Genomic DNA, 27297 nt, shown 5'->3' with positions numbered 1-27297 from the left:
GTATCAAAAAAGCCAGTAGGATATAAATAGCTGCAGTTTTGCTGATTTTTTCTTTTTTTTTTTTTGGAGCAACAGTGTTTAAGAAAGGGAAAATATTTATTTATATTACGTTCTTTTGCTTGACATTTGAAATAAAGACTCCATCCTTCAAAATATATCCTTTAATTAGCTTCATTTGAAGATACACTCTGCTCCGCCGACACGCGTCTTTTATTGCTGATTAAATTGCACGTTGACAACAAAAGAAGACAATCGCGCTAGACAGAAAACACGCCTCTACGGTTAGGTTACAAAGTGTGCGTTTTTTTTTCTCCCCCCAACAGTAAAGCTGATTCAAATATTGACATGTTGGAAATTCAGACAGCGTTAACCTGATCACTAAGGGAAAAGCTCATTCATTCAGAATCAATGAAATTAGTCTAGCATACTAGCATCGGTTATGAATGTTGGAATAATATATATTTTACGGTTTCGTGATCATACAATTGCGTATTAATCATGGTGAATTGATTATGCTCTTAATAAAGACATCCATCCATCCATCCATCTTCTACCGCTTATCCGGGGCCGGGTCGCGGGGGCAACAGCTTTAGCAGGGAAGCCCAGACTTCCCTCTCCCTAGCTACTTCTTCCAGCTCTCCCCGGGGGATCCCGAGGCGTTCCCAGGCCAGCTGGGTGACATAGTCACTCCAGCGTGTCCTGGGTCTTCCTCGGGGTCTCCTCCCAGTGGGACATGCCCGGAACACCTCACCAGGGAGGCGTTCAGGAGGCATCCGAATCAGATGCCCAAGCCACCTCATCTGGCTCCTCTCGATGTGGAGGAGAAGCGGCTCGACTCTGAGCCCCTCCCGGATGACCGAGCTTCTCACCTTATCTCTAAGGGAGAGCCCGGACACCCTGCGGAGAAAACTCATTTCGGCCGCTTGTATCCGGGATCTCGTTCTTTCGGTCACGACCCATAGCTCGTGACCATAGATGAGGGTTGGAACGTAGATCGACCGGTAAATTGAGAGCTTCGCCCTTCGGCTCAGCTCCTTCTTCACCACGACAGACCGATACAACGTCCGCATCACAGCAGACGCTGCACCGATCCGCCTGTCGATCTCTCGCTCCCTCCTGCCCTCACTCGTGAACAAGACCCCAAGATACTTAAACTCCTCCACTTGGGGCAAGATCTCTCCCCCGACCCGGAGGGGGCACTCCACCCTTTTCCGACTGAGGACCATGGTTTCAGATTTGGAGGTGCTGATTTTCATCCCAACCGCTTCACACTCGGCTGCGAAACGCTCCAGTGAGAGTTGGAGAGCCCCGTTTGAAGGAGCCAACAGCACCACATCATCTGCAAAAAGCAGGGATGCAATACTGAGGCCACCAAAACGGACGCCCTCAACGCTTCGGCTGCGCCTAGAAATTCTGTCCATAAAGATTATGAACAGAATCGGCGACAAAGGGCAGCCTTGGCGGAGTCCTACCCTCACTGGAAACGATTCCGACTTACTGCCGGCAATGCGAACCAAACTCTGACATCGGTGGTATAGTGACCGAATAGCCCGTATCAGGGGGTTCGGTACCCCATACCCACGAAGCACCCCCCACAGAACTCCCCGAGGGACACGGTCAAACGCCTTCTCCAAGTCCACAAAACACATGTAGACTGGTTGGGCGAATTCCCACATACCCTCGAGGACCCTGCTAAGGGTGTAGAGCTGGTCCACTGTTCCACGGCCGGGACGAAAACCACACTGCTCCTCCTCAATCTGAGGCTCGACTTCCTGACGGACCCTCCTCTCCAGCACCCCTGAATAGACCTTACCAGGGAGGCTGAGGAGTGTGATCCCTCTGTAGTTGGAACGCACCCTCCGGTCCCCCTTTTTAAAAAGAGGGACTACCACCCCGGTCTGCCAATCCAGAGGCACTCTCCCCGTTGACCACGCGATGTTGCAGAGGCGTGTCAACCAGGACAGCCCCACAACATCCAGAGCCCTGAGGAACTCCGGGCGGATCTCATCCACCCCTGGGGCCCTGCCACCGAGGAGCTTTTTAACCACATCGGTGACTTCAACCACAGAGATAGGAGAGCCCACCTCAGGGTCCTCAGACTCTGCTTCCTCCAAGGAAGACGTGTTGGTGGAGTTGAGGAGGTCTTCGAAGTACTCTGCCCACCGGTTCACAACGTCCCGAGTCGAAGTCAGCAGTGCCCCATCCCCACTGTACACAGTGTTAGTGGTGCACTGCTTCCCCCTCCTGAGACGTCGGATGGTGGACCAGAATTTCCTCGAAGCCGTCCGGAAGTCGGCTTCCATGGCCTCACCGAACTCTTCCCACGCTCGGGTTTTTGCCTCGGCGACCACCGAAGCTGCGTTCCGCTTGGCCAGTCGATACCCGTCAGCTGCCTCTGGGGTCCCACAGGCCATAAAGGCTCGATAGGACTCCTTCTTCAGCTTGACGGCATCCCTTACTGCTGGTGTCCACCAGCGAGTACGAGGGTTGCCGCCACGACAGGCACCAACCACTTTACGGCCACAACTCAGATTGGCCGCCTCAACAATAGAGGCACGGAACATGGTCCACTCGGACTCAATGTCCCCCGTCTCCCCCGGAACATGGGAAAAGCTCTGTCGGAGGTGGGAGTTGAAACTCCTTCTGACAGGGGATTCCGCCAGACGCTCCCAACAAACCCTCACAATACGTTTGGGTCTGCCAGGACGGACCGGCATCTTTCCCCACCATCGGAGCCTACTCACCACCAGGTGGTGATCAGTTGACAGCTCCGCCCCTCTCTTCACCCGAGTGTCCAAAACATGCGGCCGCAAATCCGATGATACAAGACATGCTCATACTTATAATAAAGAATGCTTAGTGCACTGTGTGAAAGTTAGGGGGACACAACCACCTTTCCGAGAATGTGGTTGGAAAGAGATAAGGTAATAAGACAAAACAAGAGCAAGGTCGGGCGCGGATGGCGCTGTCAACACCAGCTGCAGCTTACTTGGACACACATGTTTGTCATTTTCACTCACGTACACACACATAGTCACACACGTTCAGTGTGCGTCTTCGACAGCCCTCACTCCTTAGGTTGGACACGCCCTATAAGATTCCCATTGAGGAATAAATGAGAGGGCGAGCGGGGAGACGTGACGTGCAGAGAACTGAAACCTAACGCTTCTCCTTGTCCCCCCCCCCACCCCCCGAGTGATTTGGTACCAGAATCGAGTGTCTCCTCTCCTCATTGGCTCTTGATTATGAATGTCGAGTTGATGACTGACAGTAAATGAGGCATTTTGTCTGTCTACATGTGTTGCTCCACCATTTTTTCTGATATCCAGTGCTGAAATGTTTCTAACAATTCGTTGGCGTGTCTGTGCCGTTTGTCATTGTGCCAAAGCATTACGCGAGTGTTTGTTCCTCGAGCAAAAGCGCTGGATTGTTTTTGACACAAAAGGCGTAATCCTCAATTTGGAGTGACATGAAACAGACAAAGGAATAGGTTCTCGAGTTGCCGAGCTGCTGCTTCACGTGAAGTGAGTGGCGTTTGCTGCCACAACGCACCGCTTGTATCTCAAGTCTGCGCTCTCAAGACAAAAGCATTTTTTTAAAAGATTTTTTGATAGGGGCGGAGCAGATATTTGGGATTGAATTCTCACGCATTTTATCCATTGCCGAGTGACTGGGGGATACATTTGATAGCATAGCAATAAAATTCAGCAGGAATCTGACCACAGAAAAAGAAAACGTCGCTAGGGTATCATGAACAAGCGGAATGTAGATCGCACTCAGTATTTCATCTCACAGGCCGGCTTTCATTCTTACGGCCTTCATTTTTGGCACCGTGCATTAAAAAGAAAAGAAAAAGCTGCGGTTCCTAACAGTGCATCCAAATGAGCTTTTGTGTAAATATTTGACAAGACAAACATGCTGGCTGATTATGCAATACATTTTTCAAGCTATGCCTGCCCTACTATGCCGCTTACATCGGTAAAATAAGTCCTCCATTGGGTGGCAATTTATCGAATAAAATAGATATCTCTGTTCATTTCAGGATAACGTCAGCGAGGCCTCCCCATTAATACCTGAAGACAAAATACAGCATGATTGTATACGCGCAAGATCAAACCAGCCACGCGCTGCCGTAAAGCGTGCGCGGAAACACCCGGTACCTGTAATAGTTGGGCTTGAAGGGTCCGTTCTTGTTGAGGCCCATGTACTTGGCCTGCTCATCAGAGAGCTCCGTGAGGTGAGCGTCAAAGTTGGCAAGATGCAAACTGGCCACGTACTCGTCTGCAGGGGGGGGGAGACGTCATCGCAGTGCCCAAGCGTTCAATCCAATTTCACTGGATTGGCTCAGAAATATGATTTCTCCACAGCGCTAACTCGACCTTCTCCAAACCCAAATCCAATCAAGTTGGGACATTGTGCTTTTTCTTTTTTTTTTTTTGGAACATGTCGCAGATAAACTATTCAAAGTGAAGGATTATTGGCGAAAACCAGCAAGCTTGAACGTGACATATCTTTGTCTTAGTAGGCGGAACATGATTTGCAAATTCTGTTTTGATTTGTGTTTAACACGACGACTTCATTGGATTTGGGTTCTTGATTTCCACCTATGGGGGGGGTTCATTGCAGAAATTTTTTTGTGACATTTTGATTTGGGTCGGGGGGGGGCTGTGTCATGAGATACTTCTACATGGCATGAGTGACCACATTCAGTACGTGCGTCGCCGTGGCTTTGCTTTGTCGGGCGGAGAAAACACAAAACACATGCGCATGTTTACCCATTTTCTTCGGCAGGAGATACACGTCCTGCTTGTAACGTCCCTCCGGGGCGTTGAACAACTCAATTAAGGCCAGAGCCTGCAGCCAAGCAATCACACAAGAGACAGTCAGTCACAAACATTGCCATGAACAACTTGTGTTGTGTGCGCAGCCCCTGACATGACATGGGGAAAAAACATCAACAACAGAGCTTGAGAGTGAAGCCAGGCGTGTGCATGGGTTGGCATTCACACATCTATTTATTTTGTTTTTGTTTCAACTTGTCCTCGATTATTGGCTGGAAAACCGCTCACACGTCTCGTATTAGACTTTAGCTTTGGCGCCGTCTGGTGGTGAACATCTATTTTTAAACGAAGGGAAGCAACTCTTGAGTCAGGCCCCAGCTTTTTCGAATGCTTTGCCACCACCTCTTGGTATCCATGGATCATTACGGTCCAAAGCATTTTTTGTATGAGCATGGTTAATGCTCCAAACATTCCCTCTCTACTGGGCTCACAAAATACCGAGGCCACAAAATATTCCGATGTAGCTACGAAATGCGTACAAGCAACAAAATACTAATTTGTGAGCTTCACATCATTCTGATGAACAACTTCAAGTTCGAGCCAATAGAGAGCGCATCTTAAAATGATGTCAATAGATCGAAATGGTGATCAGACGAGGTGCGCCTCATTTGCTTCTCCAAATGTCCAGGAATTAGATCAGTCATATCAATTGGTATTTTCTGTGCACATCTGACTCATTTAGTGGCCGGAATTTGGTGTTTCGTGGCCACAAATGACAATTTTGCCTACACTTTATATCGACAGTCGGGCCACCAATTCAATTCCCATGTCATGTGCGGGGCTCCGTCGTGGTGATTGAAGGCGGAGCGGGCGCACAAGAACCGACCTGAGTGGTCGCCGTGATGGACAACACGAAGGTGGGCACCGTGGAGCAGCTCAGGTTCAGCAGGCGACCCTGAGAGAGAAGGCAAACAAACCAAGATGGACGCCGACTACGAGCGCCAACATTCCAAAGCGATCTCGCCAATGATCCGTCACCTCGGCCAGAAGCACAACCCTCTTGCCGTCGGGCCAGATGATGTGGTCCACCTGCGAGCGGACCCTCTCCCAGGTCAGCTCGTGGCTGCGTAGGCTGGCCTGCGTGACGAGGATCAGACACAATCGGAGAGTCGGCGAGGTTTGGGGGGAAGGGTGGGGGGGTCGTCAACACGCAATGGTTACCACGTCAATCTCCGTGTTGGAGTGGCCCATGTTGCACACCACGCAGCCGTTCTTCATGCGATCCAGTTGCTCTCTGGTGACGACGTTCTTGTTGCCTTCGGGAGCAAAAAGACTCCAGAAACTCACAACGGGAACACAATGGAGCCAGTAGCTTGGAGGGCCAAGTGCTTTCATTGAATGCCTCTGTCCCATTTTTTTTAAAAATTAATTTAGGTTGGTTAAAGTAACCTTGGTGACGGGTCCATTGTTTGACTTGATAAACTCCGCCCCCCAAAAAGATGCGAATGTTAAAGGAAAACGACTAAAAATTGATCAGGTTGAAATGAAACCAACACGTTTTACAGCTTGAACTCCAACTACTCAAGAAATTGTGTACAGGTTAAAATAAAACTAGAGAGAAATTTTGTCCAAGTCTGATTTCAAGCGTGTGTGTGTGTGTGTGTGTGTGTGTGTGTGTGTGTGTGTGTGTGTGTGTGTGTGTGTGTGTGTGTGTGTGTGTTTCTCTGCCGTCTTACCAGTGCAAGTGATGACCACGTCCATCTGCCGGATGACCTCGCCCAGTTTGACCACTCGGAAGCCGTCCATGCTGATTGGGTGTGATCACACAAATATTGTCAACACCTTGAAAAAAAATCCCAACAATTCCAGGATATATTCGCGGCTTCCACTAACAACATGGCTTCGAACAGAGACTAACTAGTTTACAAAAGCATGGGCAGCGTTCTCAACTCAACTCAACTCAACTCAAGTGTATTTCTGGAGCACTTGAAAACAATCACCGCTGCAGACAAAGCGCTGTATGTGAAGCAAAAAGAATTCATACAACAATAAATCAGTAACAAAGACAGTAGAAAGCACAACAGCGGTCCAACTCAAAATCAAGTCTCATGCTGAGCCAAAGCCAAAAATAAATTTTAAAGAGAGTTTTAAAGATGGGCAGCCAGGGGGCTTGCCGAACATTCATTCCAAAGAGAGGGACCGGCAACGCAAAAGGCTCCATCCCCTCTGAGCTTAGTTCTCGGTACCTCTAGTGGTGTCTGGTCCGCAGACCTGAGGAGCTCAGAGTGGGGTCAGGCCATTTCAAGATTGGAAAACAAATCAGAGGATCTTCAAAATCTTCTTCAAAAGAACTCTATAGAGATGCCAGAGTAGGAGTGATGCCTTCCCTGTTATGAGTACTCATCAAGAGGCGAGCAGCAGCATTGTGGAGCAACTGGAGACACTTAACGGAGGATTGACTGACTCCAAAGTAAAGTGCATTACAGTAAACCTGCCGGGATGTGACGTTGGCAAATTAGCAACTTTTCCGACCCCTCCGGCAACTATTTTTCCCCCCAAAAAACGAGCAACATGAATAGACATGAAAAAAAATCTGAAGAGACTCACCACGCCTGTAGGGCGCAGATCGGGTCAATCTCAGTGATGCACACGATGGCTCCGAGCGCTTTCAGAGCCGTGCAGCAGCCTTTGCCCACCTACGCCACATACAGGGGGCATCTCAGTCCATTTGATATGCTGGAAAACGTTTCGATGATGGGATTGCTTTCTGCGCTATTTGCTGACCATCTTGATCTCTCAAGAATGGATGCGGTCATGAGTTCGGGACTCTCATCTGGATCGAAGTTGTACTTTGCCACGTTCTTAGGGCATCGGCAGGGAATTACAAATCTTATCAGGGCCTGTCAATTACTTCTATTCATTCGTTCGTTCATTCATTTTCTGACCCGCTAATCCTCACAAGGGTCGCGGGGGGTGCTGGAGCCTATCCCAGCCGTCTTCGGGCAGTAGGCGGGGGACACCCTGAACCGCTTACCAGCCAATCGCAGTCAATGACTTCTCAATTTTTGTAATAGTGGCGGGTGTTTACTGTTCGCTCTCCTCAAGTCTTTTTTTTTTTTTATCAGTTGAAAGCTATCATCATAACAATGAACAAACATTGTGACTTTCTATCACGTTCTCATTTATGGAGATGCACCTGTGAAACACGCGTTATGGGAGCATTTCAATCAATTCCGAAGGATAAATCACCTCTCCGTAGCCGCACACCACCACTTGTTTGCCACCAAACATGATGTCCGTGGTCCTCTTCAAGCTGCGCGCCCCCCCCCCCAAAAAAAATTGTGAATTTCGGTGTCTTTGTCCGAAGGACGGATGTTGCACTCACGCTCACCCGTCCAGGATGGATTCGCGGCAGCAGTAGAGGTTGTCAAACTTCTGCTTGGTGACCGAGTCGTTGACGTTCATCGCCGGGACGCACAGCTTGCCGGCTTTCGACAGCTGGTACAATCTGCAACGTGGCCGCACAGTCAAAACTCGACCGGCAGTGGTTCTCAACTCTTGTCACCCAGGGGACCCGCATCGTCCTATTGTTGGAAAAGTCACAACTATGCGTTTTTTAGCCCCCACGCCCTTGAGTATAAATGTATAGTATGTTACCTTTTTAAATGAAGTTTCAAATGAGTTTGTCCGCCAGCCAAATGCTGAGCTGCACTGCATTTCTATTTCCTCAATATTTTTGTCATGACGCCATTCTGTTTGTCTCCAGCAGGTGGCAACGGAGGGCCTTCTCCTCCAGATTCACACCTGTTTTTCCAGTGTGCCGCGGAAGTGTTTTTGTTCATATAGTTTGTTCAGTCCACTGCCTGCCTGCCTTTTTGGGTCCTCCACCATCAACCTTAACCCGATGTCACTGAAAGCTAATCATGCCAGAAATGTTCATGCAATTATTGACTCAGACCTGAATTTTAACAAGCACTTTAAAGCAATGTGCCCATTGTCATGGGAACAACCTAGCTCGCATTAAGGGTTTGCTGTCTCAACAAGACACAGAAAAACGTGTTTATGCTTTTATTTTCAGGAGACGACATTAGTGTATCGTTGTCTTTACAGGGCTAAATTAAAAAAAAAAAAATCAATCAGGCAGGTGCAGCAAGTCGAAAAATGCTGCCGCCAGAGTCCTACCCAAAATCCAGGAAACTGGACCACATCACACCTGTCCTCGAATCACGACACTGGCTTCCCGTGAGTCAAAGAATAGATTTTAAAATCTTTCTGTTGGTCTTTAAATGGTCTTGGACCAAAACACAGGCAAAGTGTACTTGTATTTGACAAAGGCAGCCAGGCCCCTCAGGTCACCTGGAACCTGAACCCAGAACGGTTCCCAGAACCGGAAGCAAACAAAACGAAGCAGCATTTCGTTACTGTGCTCCTCACCTGCGGAAACAAACTCCCAGGAAAAAAATGAAGCTATCCTTTATTTGCATTGTTGGCTTTTAATTGCTCTAGACTGAAGCTAATTATTTGAGAAGATTTAATTGTGATTTTTGCAAAGGTTATGTTCACTTTTGTGCCTTTCTGTGACTCTTCCACTCTCTCGATTGTCATTGCAGACCGCTCGCGATACTCAAGGGTCTCACCGATGAACTCCGGTGACGCTCTCCTCAACGATGCCTCGCACTTTCTTGAACACGTTGGGGTACTTCTTGTAAACCCAGTGTGTCAAGTCTCCGCCGTCGTCCAAAATCTAGAAAAGAGGCCGATGAGATCGGAAGGTCTCCTCGCCGCACCGAAGCCGCAGCCCCACTGTACCATATTGGCCTGCCAGCCCTCCGTGTTGACACAGCGGTCGATGCACCACCAGAAGTCGTCCTCGGTCTCGCCCTTCCAGGCAAACACGGGCACTCCTGCGGGAGACGACAGGCGCGGAGGATCAAGACCAATGGCCGCAAAACGTTGGCACACTTTGGGAAGCCCACCAGATTTTTTCCTTCTTCATTCCAAAAACTTCTTGGCTGTCCGTGAGTGGGAATGTTTGCCTTTAAGTGACACACCGATCCGTTGTTTGTCTATCTGTGCCCCGATACTGGTTAGCGACCAATCGCTAGTTAGTATGTATGTGCTCTGACATTAGCTAGCAAAGCGTCTATTTTTTGAGTGCCCCCACCAATTTTTTCCCCCTTAGGGTTAAACTAAAACGAATCACGTTAATAATTACATCAATAAAGAAAGATGTAGAGGTTAAACTAAACATACAACAACAACAACAAAAACGTGTACAGGTTAAAATCAAACCAGCATAAAAAAACAAACTCATACAGGTTAAACTACAGCTATCAAATGTGCAAAATAAAACTGAAAAACAATCATGAGGTCAAAACAAAACTACCACAGAAAGCAAAGTGGTGTACGTTAAGCTAAAACTATCAAATTAAAATTAACCGTGCAACAGCGGTTTTGCAGCTTAAAATAAAACTACCCCCCGCCAAAAAAAAGAAGTTGCGCAGGTAAGAATAAAACTACCAAGAGACTTTGTGCAGTTCAAATAAAACTACCCCCAAAAGATTGTACATGTTAAAATGAAATGATGGAAGGAAATTGTTTTGTAGATGAAAATAAAAGCAATCCAGTTCATCACGTTCAAGCAAAACGATCAAATACAGGCTGTACCGGTTGGAATATAAAACTACCCCCACAGGTTAAAATAGAACTAACAAAAAAGTCACAAGGGTGAAATTAAAGGAGCATAGCGAGACCAGCTGTTCAGGCGAACATTCAACTTCCCAAAAAGTTGCACACATTGAGAAAAAAAGAAGAAAAAAAAACCTGCACAGAAGAAAATAAAACAGGAATACAGAACAGTTGTTGATGTTGCATTTCACGCGGTTGTCAAAGGAATGAAAAAGGAAGTGCGGACCTCTTGCTCGGTGGCGCCTCACCTGTCTCGGCCAGAGCGGCGGCCACCTCGTTCTGGGTGGAGTAGATGTTGCAGGCGGTCCAGCGACACTGAGCCCCCAGAGCCACCAGAGTCTCGATCAGCACCTGACAGGCAATCGAGACGGACACATTGACAAGCGCGCTGGAACGCAAGCAGAAAAAAAAAAAAGAGTGGGCAACCTACTGCAGTTTGAGCGGTGATGTGGGTACAGCCCACCACCTTGGCCCCTGCCAGAGGCTTCTCACCCTGGGCTCGCTTCCTCAGGGAAATGAGGGCCGACATATCTGGAGCAAGCAAACACATGGAGCGGACGCTCGTTCAAGGTCAAAATTGCCACAAGGTGCAAATGTCCCGCTTTGATCTCATTTCGGTGCAATTGGGACATCCCTGTCAGCAAATGAAGCGCACCTTTGCTGAGAACGACAGTGACCGATGTGACCTCTGCTTCTCTAGTTCGACGGGTGCGCTCCGTTTGCCGACCCAACTGTTGAGGAACGATCCCGATAGGAATCGCTTGGAGTTGGTGGCCATGTCTTAGAATTTGGAAAAGACTGTTGATATTTTTGGACTTGGAATTTATTTGGATGGTGAGCATGCAGGAGCCTATTCCAGCTGACTCTGGGCGATACTAACATTCGTCAAAATAAAATGCCGATAACCGATTCATCGTATGACTAACTTAAAAAGGGTCAAAACAATAAGAATGTAAATTACAGGCGGAAGATTTATTTCACACTTGCCTCGAACATTTGTTTGACTTTACACCAAAGAGAAAAGTCTGCCTTTGGGGGCGGGCTGTCCGAATGCCACTGTCTTTGTCTTATGTTACAATGTGTTAATATGTGTTTAAAAAAAAAAAAATTATAATAATAATAATAATCTGCAGAATAATTGATGAATCTTATTATTATCATTATTATTACGTCTTTGGAATGTGGGAGGAACCGAAATAAAGCCAAGATTCAAATCTCAGACCTCACAACTGCGATGCAGACACATTCGCCCCACCACCAACATTCTGCGCCTCTTTTCTTATCTGATTATTTTCAATTCTATCCATAACTTGCACTCACACGCATCTCAAAAAAAAAGAAAAAAAAAAGAGTGATAATTCCAAAATGTACCTTGTTCGGCAATCTCAATCTCACGGCGGCCAAACTCGGCCTGTTTGATGTTCTTCACGCAGAAGTCGCTGCTGCCCTGTGTGTTGACCTGAGCTTTGTCTCTTGGGGAGGTTTCATCATCGGAGCTGTCGGAGTACGACGCAGCTGGCGGAAGAAGGAAGGAAGGAAGGAAGGGTTGAAGAAAGGAAGGGAGGAAGGACAGAAGGAATCAAAATGGGAAAGGAGGGAAGGAAGGGAGAAAGAATGAATAAACACATCAAAAGAGGTCATTTTATGAATGTACCGCATGAACACGCATAAATGACTGACACACAGTGAACCTGGGAAGCGCTTCACTTTTTCGACATTTTGTTATGTTGTCGGCTCATTCCCAAAATAGACCGAATTGGCATGCATCCAAGGCCTTCGGTATCTATTTCTGAAAATCTGTATGCGCGAGCGTGCTAATTTATCTCCCAGCATCCCCGCGCCGTTTCTCCAGCCCGCGACTAATTGACAAGTGGATCGTATGAAGTGCTGATACACACACACACACACACACACTGTGTAGTGCACGCCTGTGAGCAAACAGCTCTTGCCCAGTTCAATCCCCTAATTTCACCTCAACCAAAATCCGGACTCACCGTCGGCTCAGCTATACATCGGCTGGGGTGAACTGCACGAGACGGGACCGCGCCCTTCAAAGTTAATTTGAGTAAAGCCGCTGAATAGGATGAAAAAGCGGCTCATATGTAGATTAGGCAAAATGAAAAAAAAAACATTTGGCAGGACTGTTGATGCTATAAATGCTCGGTGGGCCCGACGAAAAAAAAGGAGCGGGACGTAAATGTGCCCAACTTGAAGCAGCGCGGCTCTCGGCACCTGAGCTGTAGCTGTCCGTGGACGACTGCGAGATGGACCGAGAGAGGGAGCGGCGGCCAGCCTTGGTTGGGTATTTGCTGAACTCCTGTTTGTCCTCCGTATTGGCAAACTGGATCTACAGGAGAGGAAAAACACGACAGTCAGGCGGACAATTTTAGAGGACTTTTGGAAATGCTTTTTTTCCCCTCATCGACCCCGATGGCATCCACGTCGTTTTGTCCGCAGCGTTTCAGGCGTGTGTCAGTCGCACGTGCCGTTTTTGTTCTCGCAGCTATCGAGAACATTTTGCAAAATAAAAATGCTCTCACGGGGCAATTATGTCTTGAACGGCAACCAACTACAATAACGTGAATATAAAACCCCAGATTGTTTCTTTGGCCTTCTAATTCCTCAACATTTGCGAGCATAAGCTCGGTCTCTTGCAAACATATCCACCGGACTTGGGCGATCCCTTCGTTCAAATGCTTTCATTCACTGAGGAATGCTGTCTAATTTCCTCCTTATTTGAGATGTCCATACAATGTGTTTGCACCAAAAACCAACACGCGCGTCAGCAGAGTTGACACAACACGAGTCAATCCGGGAGCACGCCAATGACAAGGCCTTGTACTTTGACAAAGTCAAACTCCTTCAAGGGAACTTGCTCAAATGGGCCCAATTCTGAATTCTATCAGGAATGTGCATTGGAAAGACATAAAGAAATGAATAGCCCCCCCCCCCGCAAATAACCAATCGAGAGGAAATTGAGTGGACCCGTCTATCATAAATTTAAATATACTGTGTGTGTGTGTAAAATATATATTTTTTTTGGGGGGGGGGGTTCTCTCCACAGATTGACACAAAAAAAATGGGCAGGCATGCCTAAATTAACAGGATGCACCAAAAAGTCGCAGATTGAACGCAGCTCAGCCATTTTGGTTTTGAAGCAGCCATTTTGGGGCGTAGTCATCAGTCAAGCCCTTTTGGGGCTGGGGGAGGAGGGTAAAATAATGAGCCATCGACCCCAGACACCATTTTATCTGATGGACATGAAAGTGGGTATGTTTGGTCATAAAAAAACGTCCGAAGGGCCCCATGACTGAAACGACACAGAAAGTCGGCCATTTTGGTTCGAACAATTTGAGTGAATTCCATCGTCAATGACCTCACAGAAAGATTTTGGGGAAAATAAATACATCAAATTACAAATAAAAATGTGCCCCAGACACCACTTCCACCCGTCGGCAACAGGACACGCCCAAAAGTCTGAGTCTGAAACTGAAGAGCAATTCTACCATTTTGGTTTTGAAGCCGCCATTTTGAGTCAGTTGGCTCACACGTTGAGAAAGTGGAGGCGGTTAGTTATCTACGGTGGATCACATTGAAGTCAGAAGATTTTTGGGGGGGGGCTATATGCCATCTGGTCTCTTCAAGTCTGACAAAGTTCAGGCGTGCGACGGCCCCTTGACAACTCCTCACAAGGTCATACAGTTGTGCTCCTAAGCTAACGTAGCCCCACCTGCCTGCGCTTCGTCATTGGTTTCAGCGCATCTAAGATTGACGCATTTCATATTATCGGGCCGAGCTCCATCTTCCGGTCCGGTCGAATTCCAAAGCACCTCAGGGGGACTGCTTGTGTTCTCTTTCAAATCTAAGACTGGAACAACTCCGGATAGCCTCAGATTGATTTGGGGACATGCAGTCACCCGCTGAAAACGATGAGCATTCGCTCTCTGGTGGACAGCACCTTTCCCTTCCTCCCCAAGTCATTTTCATGCCCAAAGAGGACATGGGTGAGCATTTTTCCCAAGCGGCGCGCCTCGCTTTGATCTGCCGGAGGTGCGGAAGAGCAATTCAAGTCTGCGTAATTGCCGTTCCTTTGCGGCCACTCACCCTTTCCGTGTGCGCCATCGCTGCCCGGTCCCTTCCTCGGCGTCCTCCTTGTGACATTTCAGCACCTGATGGACTCGCTGATAATACGGTGGGAAAAAAACCCTCCCAGAAAAAGCCAGGTGGGTGGCACCCGTCACCTTTCTAACGAGCGCGGGAGGGAGACGGGCACGGAGAGTGAGAGAGAGCGAGAAAGAGGCACAAGACGGGAGCATTTGAGTTTTCTTGTCTTCTTTTGTTCCTTCTTTCCTGGATTTTCTTCTGTCTTCTCTTCCACGCTTCCTTCTTTCAGCGTTTCCTTCCTTCTGTTGTTTCCTTGCTGCCCTGCTGTCTGCTGCTCTTTTGCCCGTTCCTTTCCTTGCTCCCATTCTCCCTTCCTTCTCCTTCCCTCCTTAACTCCTGACTTGCTCATTCGTTCCTTCCTCTCTGTATTTCTCCTCTGTCCTTTTTTTCCCTTTTCTTTTTCCTTCCTTGAGTTCCTTCCTTCTGTCCGCGCTTCTCCCATTCCTCGTTTTCCTCCATGCCCCCTTTTTCATTCCTCTTATTTCCTTCCTCCATTTTTTTTATCCATCCGACCTTTTGGGGGGGGGGGGGGGCGACATAAATGCCCGGGCTGACGCTCAGCGATGCCTCTCCTCCAAATTGGCACAACAGGCACAACTTTAGCAGCCTGACAAACAAAGCCGTCCAGGTACACCTCCAATCTAAAAAAAAGTATTTCTCAAGGCGATCACTGGCCAAGCGGCAGACTTAAGCTGGCTCCGTCTGGCCGCGTGAGCCACTTACTGACCCGGACGTCATCCAACAGACGGCGTTAAACCAACGCGCTGGCCGTTTGTCTACGTCTTAAAATAAATGCCTCAAGGCTGTGGCGTCGCGACGGATTAGCCCCAAAAAATAAAAATAAATCGTGCAGCTACATTGTGAGATGGAAGAATTCGCATTTTCCCAAGATAAAGTCATGTTTTGGTACCAACGCAATGCGACGCCGCCCACGTATGTCGCTGGTGACATATGAACCGCCACTGTTGATATGATGTATGTATGTCTTTTTTTTTTTAAGGAACATGACATCATCATTTATTGCAAATTACCCCCAAGCTGCGGACTCGCAGACCTCCCCCATCGACCCCCCCGAGGGTCCGGGTACCCCAGTTTGAGAACCGCCGGGAGAACACATTCTGCTCACCTGCCAGGCAATCACAACAAGATGTGGGACTGTGTTCCAATATGAAAACATATTGGATGGTAGGAATGCCGCCGCGAGCTTATGACAACAAAGCACTTTGTTATGAATACATGCCGGAGGATCAAATCCAACTGAGCTGGCACCGGAGAAAAACAGTGAACGTGCGAGTCAGGCGCATGCTTCAAGGAGACAGATTGTGCTCGTTTTTGGTACATCGGCCTTTGTTCTTGAGACAGTAAAAAAAAAAAATCTAACTTTTTGAAACAGTCTTGATCAAGTTGTCCAAATTGTGTGTGTGTCTGTGAGAGAGAGAGAGAGCATGTCCGCAAAGGAGAATGTGAGCGAGTGAGTGAATGAGTGAATGAGTCCGACTGTCCGCGAGTGTGAGTCGGTGACCTTCTGTCTCCTTCCCATGGAGCCATTACACAACCTCCCCAGCTGAGAATGACATCAACCGAATATTTGTTCATACGTCAGCATTTGAAAAAGTCTCCTGTTAATACAGGTCAAGTTGACCTGTGAATATCTGGGGGGGGGGGGGGGGGGGGGGGGTCTGCTGGAGTATTTCTCCTCTTCATGTTTATTTTTATTTGACATCCATGTTTTTTTTCCATTGGCAAATGCCTTGATTTACTTCATTTAATTCGTTCGTGACCAAGCTCGTGAGTCACATTTCACCATTCGCATGTTTCCGATTGAAATGAAGTGAACTGCCACACAGTCGTCTTTTCGTGTTGGTGTGCCTTTGAGGGGCGTGGTCAAGTAAGTGATGTCAGGAGTCACAGTCATTTAAGGAGTGGTGAGCACGTCTGCCCCACAGTTATGAGGTTCAGGGTTCCAATCTGGGCTTCAGCTCACCCTTGAGCCGAGTGTGCATAAGCAGAATAGAAAATTCATGAATGGATGTATCGAGGGTGGCACAGTTGCGACTGGTTAGCACGTTTGTCTCACAGTGCAGAGGTGCAGGATTTGATTCCGGCCTTCCTGTGTGGAGTTTGCATGTTCTCCCCCGTGTCTGCGTGGACTTTCTCCGGGTACACAACGCTGATGTATACTGAATCAGATCATTAGTGATGGACAAGCGAAGCTTCATGAGGCACTCGTGATCGTTTTTGACTCCTCTAGATGGCACTCTTGGTTTAAAGATGCAGTGGCATTTGAACACATTTTCATTGAACTAAACCAAGAGCATCATCGAGAGGAGTCAAAAGTGCTTTATGAAGCTTCGTTTTCCCTTCACTGCTGATCATGATTATTGTAATACAGATTAATATATGAACCCTTTTTTCCGGAGCAATTAATGGTTAATTTGTCATTATTTTAGCAGAAGGCGAACCTATAATAACAAAATATTGTATAATAAATCTAATATTGTTTGTTGTAAAACAGACTAAGTTATTACTTGTGTTTTTTTTATGAATTTTTATGGGAAGAGGACGTTGAAAAAAAATAATTGCCAGCACAGATTATATCGCGATCACAATATTTAAAATTGTACTTAATTAGATAATTTTTCAAAAACGCTTTCAGAGCAAGCCGCCACTCAATATCGGGTTTTGTAGAGACAAAGAATAGAGTGGTCGCAAGTGAATAGCGGGGTACATACAGACAAACAAGCCTTCCCACTCACATTGGCACTTGTGGACGACGTGTTCTCTCATGAAGCGAACAGGTTGACATGTTTTTGAATTGTCGGGTGGAAAAAAACGCAGCCAACTCGAACCCAACCAACCCAAACGTGCTAACTCATCACTTGTCCAACGCGTTTCTCGGAGCCCGACGTTTTGATGTCTTCATCATTTAACGCTACTGCGGCAGGACCAACCAACCGGGCCAATAATACGGTCTCCGCCCCCCATGACTCGTAATGCGGCGGCACCCCCCTCTTCAGTGGCTGGCCGAGCGATGGCGGGACGCCGCGTCCTTACCTTCTTGACGGACTTGAGCGTGGGGACGGCCGTGAAGGCGGCGGAGGGCATCTCCCCGACGTTCATGTTCACGTCACTGCTGTTCTTGCTCACGGTCATGGCCGAGTATTTCTCTGCCACGTTCTCGGTCTCCTTGACGTACTTGGTGCCTTGTTTGACCTCCACCATTCCATCGGATGCCGTCGAGTCGCTCATCGCGTCTGCCGAGTACGGTGTCCCGTTTCGGGGGGTGAGAGGAAGAGGTGACGGATGGAGGAGAGCAAAAGAGAGCGGTCGTGCGGAATAACCACAAAATCAATAATGGTTTAACTTTCTACGTGATTAACAAGCCGTTTTGTATCTCGGCGACTTTGTTTGAAGACACTCGCTCGGTTCTAGCGGCGGCTGGGATCGCATCCGTCCGAGGGCAGGCTGCATCTCCGCGGGGAGGGGGGAGGAGGCGATGCAGCGGAGGGGAGGCGGCGATGCGCGTCAGCGAGCTGGTCACCTGAGTGGGGGCGGTCGCCTCCATCGCCGCCGCGGTTCAAGCGGGGCAGGCAAACCAACGACAAAAAAGCTATTATTGGACTTTGTGACTTGCTTGGTACTACTGAGGTAGCGCGACAGTCATACTGGGTGTTTCCAACTTTCCATGGTGCCACAAAAGGAGATTTGGGCTTAGACAGCCACCCCCACTTTCCAAGCGAGGCCGGTAATAGTCCCGCCGTCTTCGCCGTGATTGGTCGATTGTGAAACAGTCGTGCCACCTGAGCTTCCGGAAAGTGTGGGGGTGGGGCCTCCCTTCCATCGGCTCTTTCTGTTCTGTGGCGGAAGGTTATTAAAAATAAAGGAGTTGCTTTGTACAGAAGTTGCTATGACGGTCGCATATTGTCCATTTCCATGGTAACACACTCAGTCCCCGCACCTATTTTAAAGTCCACTAATAGTCCCGCCTTCTCCACCGTGATTGCTTTGACCTCGTCTGAATGTGCCAATTGACAGCTATCCATCCACAAGTCGAATAATCAATTGCCATCGCATCCAGAAAGTAGGCATGTATTTTGACAGGAGAAAAGTGAAGCAGTGGCTTTCAAAACAGTACGACTGTCACCTCTACAAAATACAACAGAGCAAAACAGTTTAAATACAAGCAATAATCACACACAAGTGAACTATTGCAGTTTTATTAAATAGGCGAGCAACCATTTTTTAAATAAACGGTTCATGTAAAAAAAAGAAAAAAAACATTGTTTCCTTTGATGAGTAAAAATGTACAATTCAAGAAAACACTTGTGTAGATAGAACATTTTCCCTACAAATACAAACCATAACAACATTGTATAAAATGTGTCCAAAAAAGCTGACAAACTAGTTAAGTACACTGAAGGGGGTGTGGGGGGGGGGGGGGATTAATATATAATATTTTCACAGGAGTTCATTTTTATGTGGGGGTTGTCAAGGCAAAGGAGGATCACAACATATGCATTCACAAGTTCAAAGACCAAAAAAAAAGGCTGTACCAGTTAAATGTTATGACTCATTATCGGCACTGACAGGAGCAGACTTGGTGTAACCAGAACTTCAGTCCAGGGAGAAAATAAATAGCAGGTGCTATTTGGTCAGAGGAAGCATTTCTTCAATACGGCTTGAAAAGAAGAAGAAAAAAAAGGAGAGAAGGTGTCAGCATATTTTAGTCCAGGGGAAAATAGTCGCCAAAAATGTTTGGCCAATGGAAGGACAAAAACAAAGAATGGGAAGTTCCAAAAAAGCGGGTTGTCGCTGCTGCTCCTGCTGGCCTGCTAGCCGGAAGCTGAAAATGGCAAGTCAAGGAGAAGTGCACCGGTAGTTGACCGATGGGATAACGAGTCAAGCGTAGTCACGCTATGACACTCGGATCATCTGAGCCACCGTCTCGTCGGCCGCCACCTGTGCCGCTTCCTGCTGTTGCTGTGAAGAAAAACGTTGGCTATTTATAGCACATTGAGACCAAAATAGAAACAAGGGCAACCAATTGCTTTGACGATGATGTTACGAAATGAAAAATAACAGGAATGTACAAAACGTTTAGAGGGTGCGGAGTGTCTATTTTGGCCAGACATTGCTAGCCTGCGAGCTAACATCAGCTGTACGGCACGCTATCCGTTCAGTGTCAATCGAGCACATCTCTGCCCTTAATCCAAATCCGTCTAAATTTCCACCACTTCTATTTTTGAGTCAACTGACCCACTGAAATGCGAAATACGGCCAGCGCCGCGGCTCACTTCAAAGCAATTGACCACAAGTAACCTCTTTTCGACTTGACACGTCACATCTTCAAACTACGGCAGTCGAGAAGAACTCAAATCATCAATGCCTTGGTCAAATGACACGCAGGGGTTTTGTTTACTCGTGGTGAAATCGGAGAGTGCTCCACCCTGAAGTACGCGATGTGGTGCCAACAAGGTGAAACTCTCGGTGTCCCGCGATTGACCAGCACCCAAACCAAGAGCATGAATGCGTTTCAGCCACGCGCAACCAGGATTGAAGCTAGCTTCCACGGTACAGAATGGGCCGATGTACTGACTTGTTACCTGTGCCAACGCCAGCGCCATTTCTTCCTTTTCCTTGGGTGAGAAGAAACGCCCTCCATCGCCTCGCTTACGCTGCATCGCGTGACGGTGGCGAGACTCGTGCAAGTATTTCTGAGAGTAAAAACAAGCGCTTGCTTTGAATTTTTTTGACTGACGCCGGTCAAGCGGCATGTTGGAAAAATGAGCCGTACCCTCCTTTCTTTGGGGATCTTGCCCTCGGCCTCCAGCTTGGCTCGGGCCTGGCGTCGCTTCAGGATGCGGTGGTACTGCTTTGCGTTCACATAAAGGGGCTCCTCCTCCAGCATCTCAGCGCCCGGCAGAGGAATCCGCTGCATTGTGGGCACCGAGCCACCTCCCGGCACCATCTGATCCAGAACACTTTTTTGCATTAGGGCTGAAACGAATCCTCGAGTAATTCAGGTACCTCGGATCAACAAAATAGCCGAGGCATATTTTCTGCCTCGAGTAGCTGTCAGGAAGAAGTCATCAAGCTCGCCACAGCAACAATGACTCACGCTATGCATGGCAGTCGCACGCTGCCAACCCGGGAAGATGGCTCACTTTAAAATCAATCTTATCTTCCCAAATAACAGATGCACATCAATGCCTAGGTATGCTTTTATTTCTAAGTTGTTCTCGGCAGGGAGACTTGACTCGTTTTCCAGACTGTGTTGGGACCGTCACAAACTGTTCCGACCGATGTCAACGTCGCCCTGATATCATGTTCAATCGCTCATAAAGGGTGCGAAAAACTAACTTTATTACTCTGGCACTGTATTGTACGGGAAATGTGGGTGAGGTGTGGTGGTGCGGGGGGGGGGGGGGGGGGGGGTCTTTTGTAACAAGCAAAAAAAATTTTTTTTTATATTTAACCGAAAAATCTGATTATTGGCTCGAGTTTTCACTAAGATATCCGCAAACGAGCTGCGGCTCTAATGTGCTTACATGTCCCTTAAAGCAAAAAAAAATAAAAATAAAATAAAAATAAAAAAAAAGACAGTGCCCACAGCCTGCCTCTCCAATTGATTGCGATAAAAAAAAGCAACGCAATAAGATCCTGGATACCTCAACACTGGGTCTTACCATGACCATTCCACCTGCATTGACCATGTTGCCAGAGACGGGCAGGGTGACGGTCACCGTGCCTTGGCTGTTGCTGGTGTTGGTGGTGGCGCCTCCCGCCTGCACGATCTGGGCGCCCGCCAAGCTGGCGGCGGGAATTGTGATCATTCCTGACAAACACAGATCCGACTTTTAGACGGCTCAAAAGCAGAAGGCCAACAAACATCCCCATGTCCCCACTCTTTTTCTTTCTCAACTTACTGGTACCCGTCTGTAGAAATCAATATCCCCAGTGAAATGTCATCTATTCATCTTGCCCCATTCCCCGAAAACCCCTTTTTTGTGATTTGAATAAGAAAGCAGCAATGGATATTTGAATAGTTTTTTGAAAACAATAAACCATAATAGAGAATGTAACGAGGTGAGGCCTCGTGAAGATCTCGAGTCCCCCGTTGACATCGGGCGAGATCTATTCCAATCAGGTGCCGCTACATTCAATCAGAAGCTGCCTCTTGACAAATACAATATACAATACAATACATCCTGATTTATATACTGTAGCGCTTTCACAACATGACCAGCTGTTACAAAGCGCTTAAAAAAGTTAACAGAAAGTAAAATAACAAACACAACACATAAAATAAAACAGGGACAGTCGTGCAGTCCTAACCACTTTTCCCTCATACGCTTTGTTGCTTAAAGCAGTTTGAGATGAAAGAGGAGAGAATCAAAGTGTCCTTTCTCCAGTGGATCACAGACGTCATGCTCAAAATGTGCACATGTCGGCTACAAGCGGAGTTTCAAAGTCAACAAGAAGCTGTAGCATCCATTGACCAAAAAAAGGTGTGATTTTTTTTCCCCCATTCTCTAATTTTATTTTATTTTTTAAGAGTTTTAACTTGTCAATTTGACCCAAATCGTAACAAGAGTGTTGAAAGAGCGGAGCCACATCAACGAAGCTGGTGTGTTTTGCACTGGGAGTGGACCGGTGTGTGTGATGCGGCGTGTGGCTTGGCGCACCCTGCTGCAGGACAGTTCCATCCGCATTGACTGGCTGGTAGACAATAGTCTGGCCATCAGCTGTCTGAGCCACTTGTTGGCCCTGCACACTGATCTGCTGACCCTGTGGGGAAGAGACGCTCTGTCAAGTTTGTTTTTTTTTTCCCCCTTTTTGGTACAATGGATTATTAGATTGGAAGCGACACGGTGGACGAATGGTTTGCAAGTCTGCCTCATCAATTCATCCATCCAAACTTTGTGGTTCAAAACTAGATTCCGAATCTCCTACGTGAATTCCGTTGGTCGTTAACCATTTAAAACAAAGACACTGTCCACAAGTCTGAATGCTCTGGACAAGCAAAGCTTCACGAAGCACTCGTGATCGTTTTTAACTCCTCTAGATGGCACTCTTGGTTTAAAGATGCAGTGGAATTTGAACACATTTCCATTGCGGTAAACCAAGAGCGTCATCGAGAGGAGTCAAAAAGTGCTACATGAAGCTTGGTTTTCCCATCACTGCTGAATGCTTGTCTCTCTTTGTGTGCCCAGACATTAATCTCTCTCTCTCATTTGCATGAGACACAAAATGACCCCCCACGCCAAAGTGCGTGAATTCAACTAGGCAGTTCCGAGAGGATGCAAGGAGGCCGTCATTCTTTATTCGCTATGAACGGTAGCTCAAGAATGCAATAAAGTAGGAAAATATGTGGAATAAATCTCCTTAACGCTTTGCCGGCGAGTATTCAAGACCTGGTTTTGTCCGGCAGTGATGGCCGTCTGGGGTTGCTGGATGATGATTTGCTGAGGCTGGCCCTGCTGACCTTGGAGCTGCAAAGTTTGACCACCTTGCAGCTGGATCTGACCGGGCTGCACCAGCTGGATCTAAAAAAAAAAAAAAAAACACACAATGCATCAGTACACCAAACGTACACAAAGATCCCGTTGCGAGTTTCGTGCCTCACCTGTTGCAGCCCCTGAGCTCCGGACACGGGAACCTGCATGATGGTCTGACCCTGGCCCCCCGACATGGCCTGCACCATGATGGGCTGCCCGGACGACGTGATGAGCTGCCCCCCGCTCACCTGGACCATCAGAGGCTGCCCCTGCACCTGCACACCAGGACAACCACTGTCACAGCAGCACGGCCAGCTTTGACCGATTTCTTTTATCCCAAGAATATTTTTCAATATACAGTCACCCCCTCGCCAATCGGCACAATTTCCCTTGGCAAACAGAACGAGGGCTGCAAAATTTGGGGAATGTTGACATACTGGAAGCTTTCCAAGGGAGCTCACTCTCCAAATGAAATTCCTATGTCGTAAACACAAATGTTTATGTAACGTGGGATTGGCGACTGCATACGTACGAGATGCATGGCGTTGATGCTTTTTTTTCTGTGTTGTTCCAGACCACAGGAAATGAATCAAACCAAAGGGAAGGAAGTGTGAGTTTTTAAACTCTCTGTCTGAACCAATCAGAACATTTGAACCGCATTTCTATGACCCTCTTAGTTCGAAGTGCACTGCCGGCACTTTCGGCGATTGGAAACCCCTTTTGAGCGAAGGAATTAGTGAGCTGGAGTGTTCCAACGTTTCTCCCCATCGCTCACGAGATGCAGAGGTTCACTGTGGTCTGAACTCTTACGACGTTCTATCAGTCAAGCGTTTCATCCCGAGCGGCGACAATTTCCACGTTAGAAAACAAAAAGTGTCGAGCTGAATGAAAGCTGAATGAAAGCTTCTGCTGTCTGGATGAGCAAAGGGCGTGACAGGGAATTCATGCGAGTGGCTTCTGATCACGCCGAACCAAAAACCTCACCAAACAGCAGTCACGGCACAAAAATGACGGCACGGGCAGACGCCGGGTGAGACGCTGTGCTGAGTGAGCGGCATGCGGTGATTTCAGACAGCTGGGCGACGCATGCCACGGATCAGATGCTTCATGGAAATACAAGCAGTCTGCCCCCGACTGCTGCATGCAAATGCATATGACTCCAAATTTGCTACATGGCATTTTCTTTGGTCCATATGAGCTTTTTTTTTTTAATTGGGGGGGGTCCGCCTACTTTTGTAGATTTTCCTCTCTGTTGGAAAGTTAAACAAGTACCTAAGGACACAGTATCGTCAAACAGTCCAATGTTCTGCCAGTAACTCAGATCATTATTGTCGTAAGCGTTAATGGGCCAGAAAACAAATTATTTTATTCATTCTATATTTCTTTATTAATCCGTTATCAGAATTTTATTATGTCAAATATCAGAATCGGTATTAAAAAGAAAAATTCTAAAATTGTCTGCCTGAAGAAAAAAAACAACAACAACAACAACCCTAAATCGCATTTTTGTAGCTGTTTTATGAAACAACCTGCAACAGATTCATGGGATTCCCGTTCGTTTCAACGGGGAATGTTGATTCAGTCTTTTCTCTGTACGAGTCTCCCGATTTGCTTGTATCTTTTATGACTAGAGTGAATAAAATGAAGAAAGAAATCCAGGTTCAAAACGATGCGCTTTCCCAACACCCCTTCTTGAGCCAGTAGTAGTATTTTTTTTACGTCATGTTTTCAAAAATCTCGTTCTATAACTATGACCCCAAGGTAATACCTGGGTACTGGTAAATGTTGAAACATTGTGACAATTTTTCGTTTCTTATTATGCCCCCTGTACAAGAACGGGGACGGGCGGGCAAACGTCTGACGTTACTCCTCTTGGAAATTTCAAACTCGGAACAACTTTACTGATGCACAACCAACAGTAGATGACATTGATGCGAGCAAAGATGGAGTCATAGAGAAGACGAACGCCACTGACACGGTGGCGGCCAAGACACCACTACCTGGAGTGTCTGCACCTGCTGGCCAGAGGCCGTCACCACGGGCGCCTCCGTTTGCAGCTGCACAGCCGTCACTGTGCCCTGGGCCTGCAGGCAAGGCACCACAATGCAACCTTACAAAAACCAACACAGTCGTGCTACCTCGCTGGTAGGGAACGGCCCAAAAAGAAGCACAATCTGGAATCCGACTCAGAAGCCTTAAAAGATCACATTTGTTAAGACTATAAACTGCTATTCCCCCGTGCCTCCTTCCCCCATTCTTTAAACCCAGCAGCTTTTAATGTGACATCTATGAATTGTTACCGATGGGCCGCTGCCAATACATTTACCCGTAGTCTCGTCACATCTGACCAACGACCTGCAATCTTGACACAGTTATTGCAAGTAAGTAAGATGCCACCAACTTTTCAATGTTATTCACTTGAACAGAATTCAACAATGTCTGGTCCAATACTTTTGCTCACCTGAAAAGTGTGTGCCTTCAAACAAAAAAAGTACTCTGTCCAAAGTTGTTTAGCCCATCTCGATGTAAATACCATGAAATAAAAGCCGGACTTTAGTCTTATATTGATCTTTTGATCTGAAAGCCAAACGTTTTCCGTATACAACAAAAAGAAAAAAAATGAATTGACCTTGCCGTTCCGAATACATTTGAATGGGACGATATGTTTCTTGGCCACGTCAGGTCTGAGTGCCTGGGCGTGTTATTTGATTGTTGACTATCCACCTCTGCTTGGGGCGGTGGTGCGAGCTTCCCGAGGGATGAGAGTGATTCATTGTGAACTCACCTGCTGTTGGATCTGTCCATTGGCAGTCTGCACTACGATCTGCTCTCCGGTCGCCGTGGTGGCAGCCGTGTACTGCTCCATCGCCGCTTAACCAACACGCCGTTCTTTGACCGAGACACAAATTGTCAGGGAGATCACACAGTATTTCACACAGCTATTCACGGCACTATTAGAGCCCCCCCCCCCCCACACACACAAACATTTTATTTATTATATACATAACTGTGACCACAGGGAATGCCTGATAAGCTCATTATGTCATGGTTAAAAAAACAAAACATTAACTATATGTGAAAATTACAGCTGTGGAAAATATTAACAGCCCGCATCCACCCCAAAAAAAGACAATAACACTTTTTGGGTATTTATCTGTTCTAAATGACAATATTTCTATTTGAAAATAATGTCAATAGTTCAAAAATGTTTATTTTACTTCATGGTCATGCAGACCACTGCTCAACAGAAGAACTGGAAACATTTTAAGGGTTTGTTAAAAAAAATTGACATTTCTCAGACATTTGAAAAGGAGATCCGCGTTTTATTTGTAGTATTTTTAGCCTGTCGTAAGAACGCACATTTGGAAAATAAGAAGACATTAATAAGACGAAGAGTATTTAGAGTTGACTGCAGAAGCACTTAGCATAGCTTTGAATAACATACGCGTAAAAATAAGCAATTTCAACATGTTCTTTTGATCGCGCGGGGACAAGGCGCCTGAGCTCATTCAACAAGGGGGATAATAGGGTCGGGGTGGGGGGTAAATAGGACTCGTCTTGGGGCCTCGTCGAGGAACATCCATTTGAAGGGATTTGATCCGCGGGGACGCTAGTAGTCACTTCCACCAATCCGCGATATTTAGCCAGAAGCCGTTCGAGGGCGGCGAATGGAGCCATTCTCCACCGTCCCTTTGTTCGAGCTAACAAGCTAAGGAGTTAGCTCGCCCGACCGATCACGTCCCGCAAATTTGGGCACAGGCCCCGAAACGTACCAGCGTCATTCGATTTTTGTGCACTTTGTCGGGTTAGTCATTTGGTTGGTCCGCGGCAAACCAATCCGTGCTGACAGCTACCCAATGCCTTCAATCCGCTCTCCCTTACCGTGTAGTCGCCGCTGTCCGGTTTCCCTCTGATTGGCTCCAGTACAGCTCGCTAAAGCCCAATCAACAAAGTGAGCGAACAAAATGGCCGCAAATGAAGCAACCCAGTCGGGGGGAGTGGGGAAGAGGGGAGGAGAAAACGTGGGAAGGGTGTGTTGCAGTGTCTCCAGGCATCCAACAGATGTCGCAATCCGCACAAGTGGGGTTAACCGTAGAAACATCAATTTGGCCTCTAAATGTCAGCGTCTGGAACTGAAGGACACGTCTTTTGTTATGTAATCGCCC

The 27297-nt window shown here is 47.3% G+C and overlaps 2 protein-coding genes across 7 annotated transcripts; both read right to left on the bottom strand.

Annotated features, from left to right (window-relative positions):
* Positions 1-3628: 3628 nt before the first annotated feature.
* ahcyl1 (adenosylhomocysteinase-like 1) lies at positions 3629-18118 on the bottom strand. 2 transcript variants are annotated; one of them, XM_086112950.1, is made up of 17 exons: positions 17688-18118; positions 12702-12816; positions 11841-11984; positions 10900-11000; positions 10718-10820; positions 9591-9685; positions 9419-9525; positions 8173-8289; positions 8031-8094; positions 7389-7477; positions 6518-6588; positions 6003-6097; positions 5820-5918; positions 5668-5736; positions 4776-4854; positions 4161-4281; positions 3629-4073 (listed from the first exon to the last, which is right to left on the bottom strand). In XM_086112950.1, exons 1-17 carry the CDS (start codon positions 17880-17882, stop codon positions 4067-4069), a joined length of 1671 nt encoding a protein of 556 aa, XP_085969076.1. In that variant the 5' UTR covers positions 17883-18118; the 3' UTR covers positions 3629-4066. The 2 variants fall into 2 exon arrangements, with proteins under 2 accessions (XP_085969076.1, XP_085969086.1); XM_086112960.1 differs by lacking the exon at positions 17688-18118 and adding an exon at positions 14574-15134.
* Positions 18119-18800: 682 nt separating this feature from the next.
* nfyal (nuclear transcription factor Y, alpha, like) lies at positions 18801-27195 on the bottom strand. 5 transcript variants are annotated; one of them, XM_086112992.1, is made up of 10 exons: positions 27014-27195; positions 25917-26020; positions 25129-25215; positions 23260-23406; positions 23048-23179; positions 22319-22421; positions 21320-21468; positions 20428-20601; positions 20237-20347; positions 18801-19613 (listed from the first exon to the last, which is right to left on the bottom strand). In XM_086112992.1, the coding sequence occupies exons 2-10, from the start codon at positions 25995-25997 to the stop codon at positions 19548-19550; spliced, it is 1050 nt and encodes a 349-aa protein (XP_085969118.1). In that variant the 5' UTR covers positions 25998-26020; positions 27014-27195; the 3' UTR covers positions 18801-19547. The 5 variants fall into 5 exon arrangements, with proteins under 5 accessions (XP_085969118.1, XP_085969132.1, XP_085969128.1 ...); XM_086113006.1 differs by having other exon boundaries at positions 25132-25215; XM_086113002.1 differs by having other exon boundaries at positions 26905-27017.
* Positions 27196-27297: the final 102 nt, after the last annotated feature.

Source organism: Hippocampus guttulatus, chromosome 1, assembly GCF_054856545.1.
Source record: "Hippocampus guttulatus isolate MCC_2025c chromosome 1, RoL_Hgut_1.0, whole genome shotgun sequence".
Taxonomy (NCBI): Eukaryota; Metazoa; Chordata; class Actinopteri; order Syngnathiformes; family Syngnathidae; genus Hippocampus; species Hippocampus guttulatus.
The sequence above is the reverse complement of the archived record's forward strand: the minus strand, read 5'-3'. Positions and strand labels throughout refer to the sequence as shown.

Coding starts and splice junctions, on each gene's coding strand:
- ahcyl1 (XM_086112950.1), bottom strand. CDS start 17,882: ATGAGCGACTCGACGGCATCCGATGGAATGGTGGAGGTCAAACAAGGC. Junction 11,001..11,840: donor GATTGAGATTGCCGAACAAG/GTACATTTTGGA, acceptor TGCTTGCTCCAG/ATATGTCGGCCCTCATTTCC. Junction 4,282..4,775: donor TCTCCTGCCGAAGAAAATGG/GTAAACATGCGC, acceptor CCCCCCCTGCAG/ACGAGTACGTGGCCAGTTTG.
- nfyal (XM_086112992.1), bottom strand. CDS start 25,997: ATGGAGCAGTACACGGCTGCCACCACGGCGACCGGAGAGCAGATCGTA. Junction 23,407..25,128: donor AGGTGCAGACACTCCAGGTA/GTGGTGTCTTGG, acceptor CCTGGTGTGCAG/GTGCAGGGGCAGCCTCTGAT. Junction 19,614..20,236: donor TGGCGCTGGCGTTGGCACAG/GTAACAAGTCAG, acceptor TTTTCTTCACAG/CAACAGCAGGAAGCGGCACA.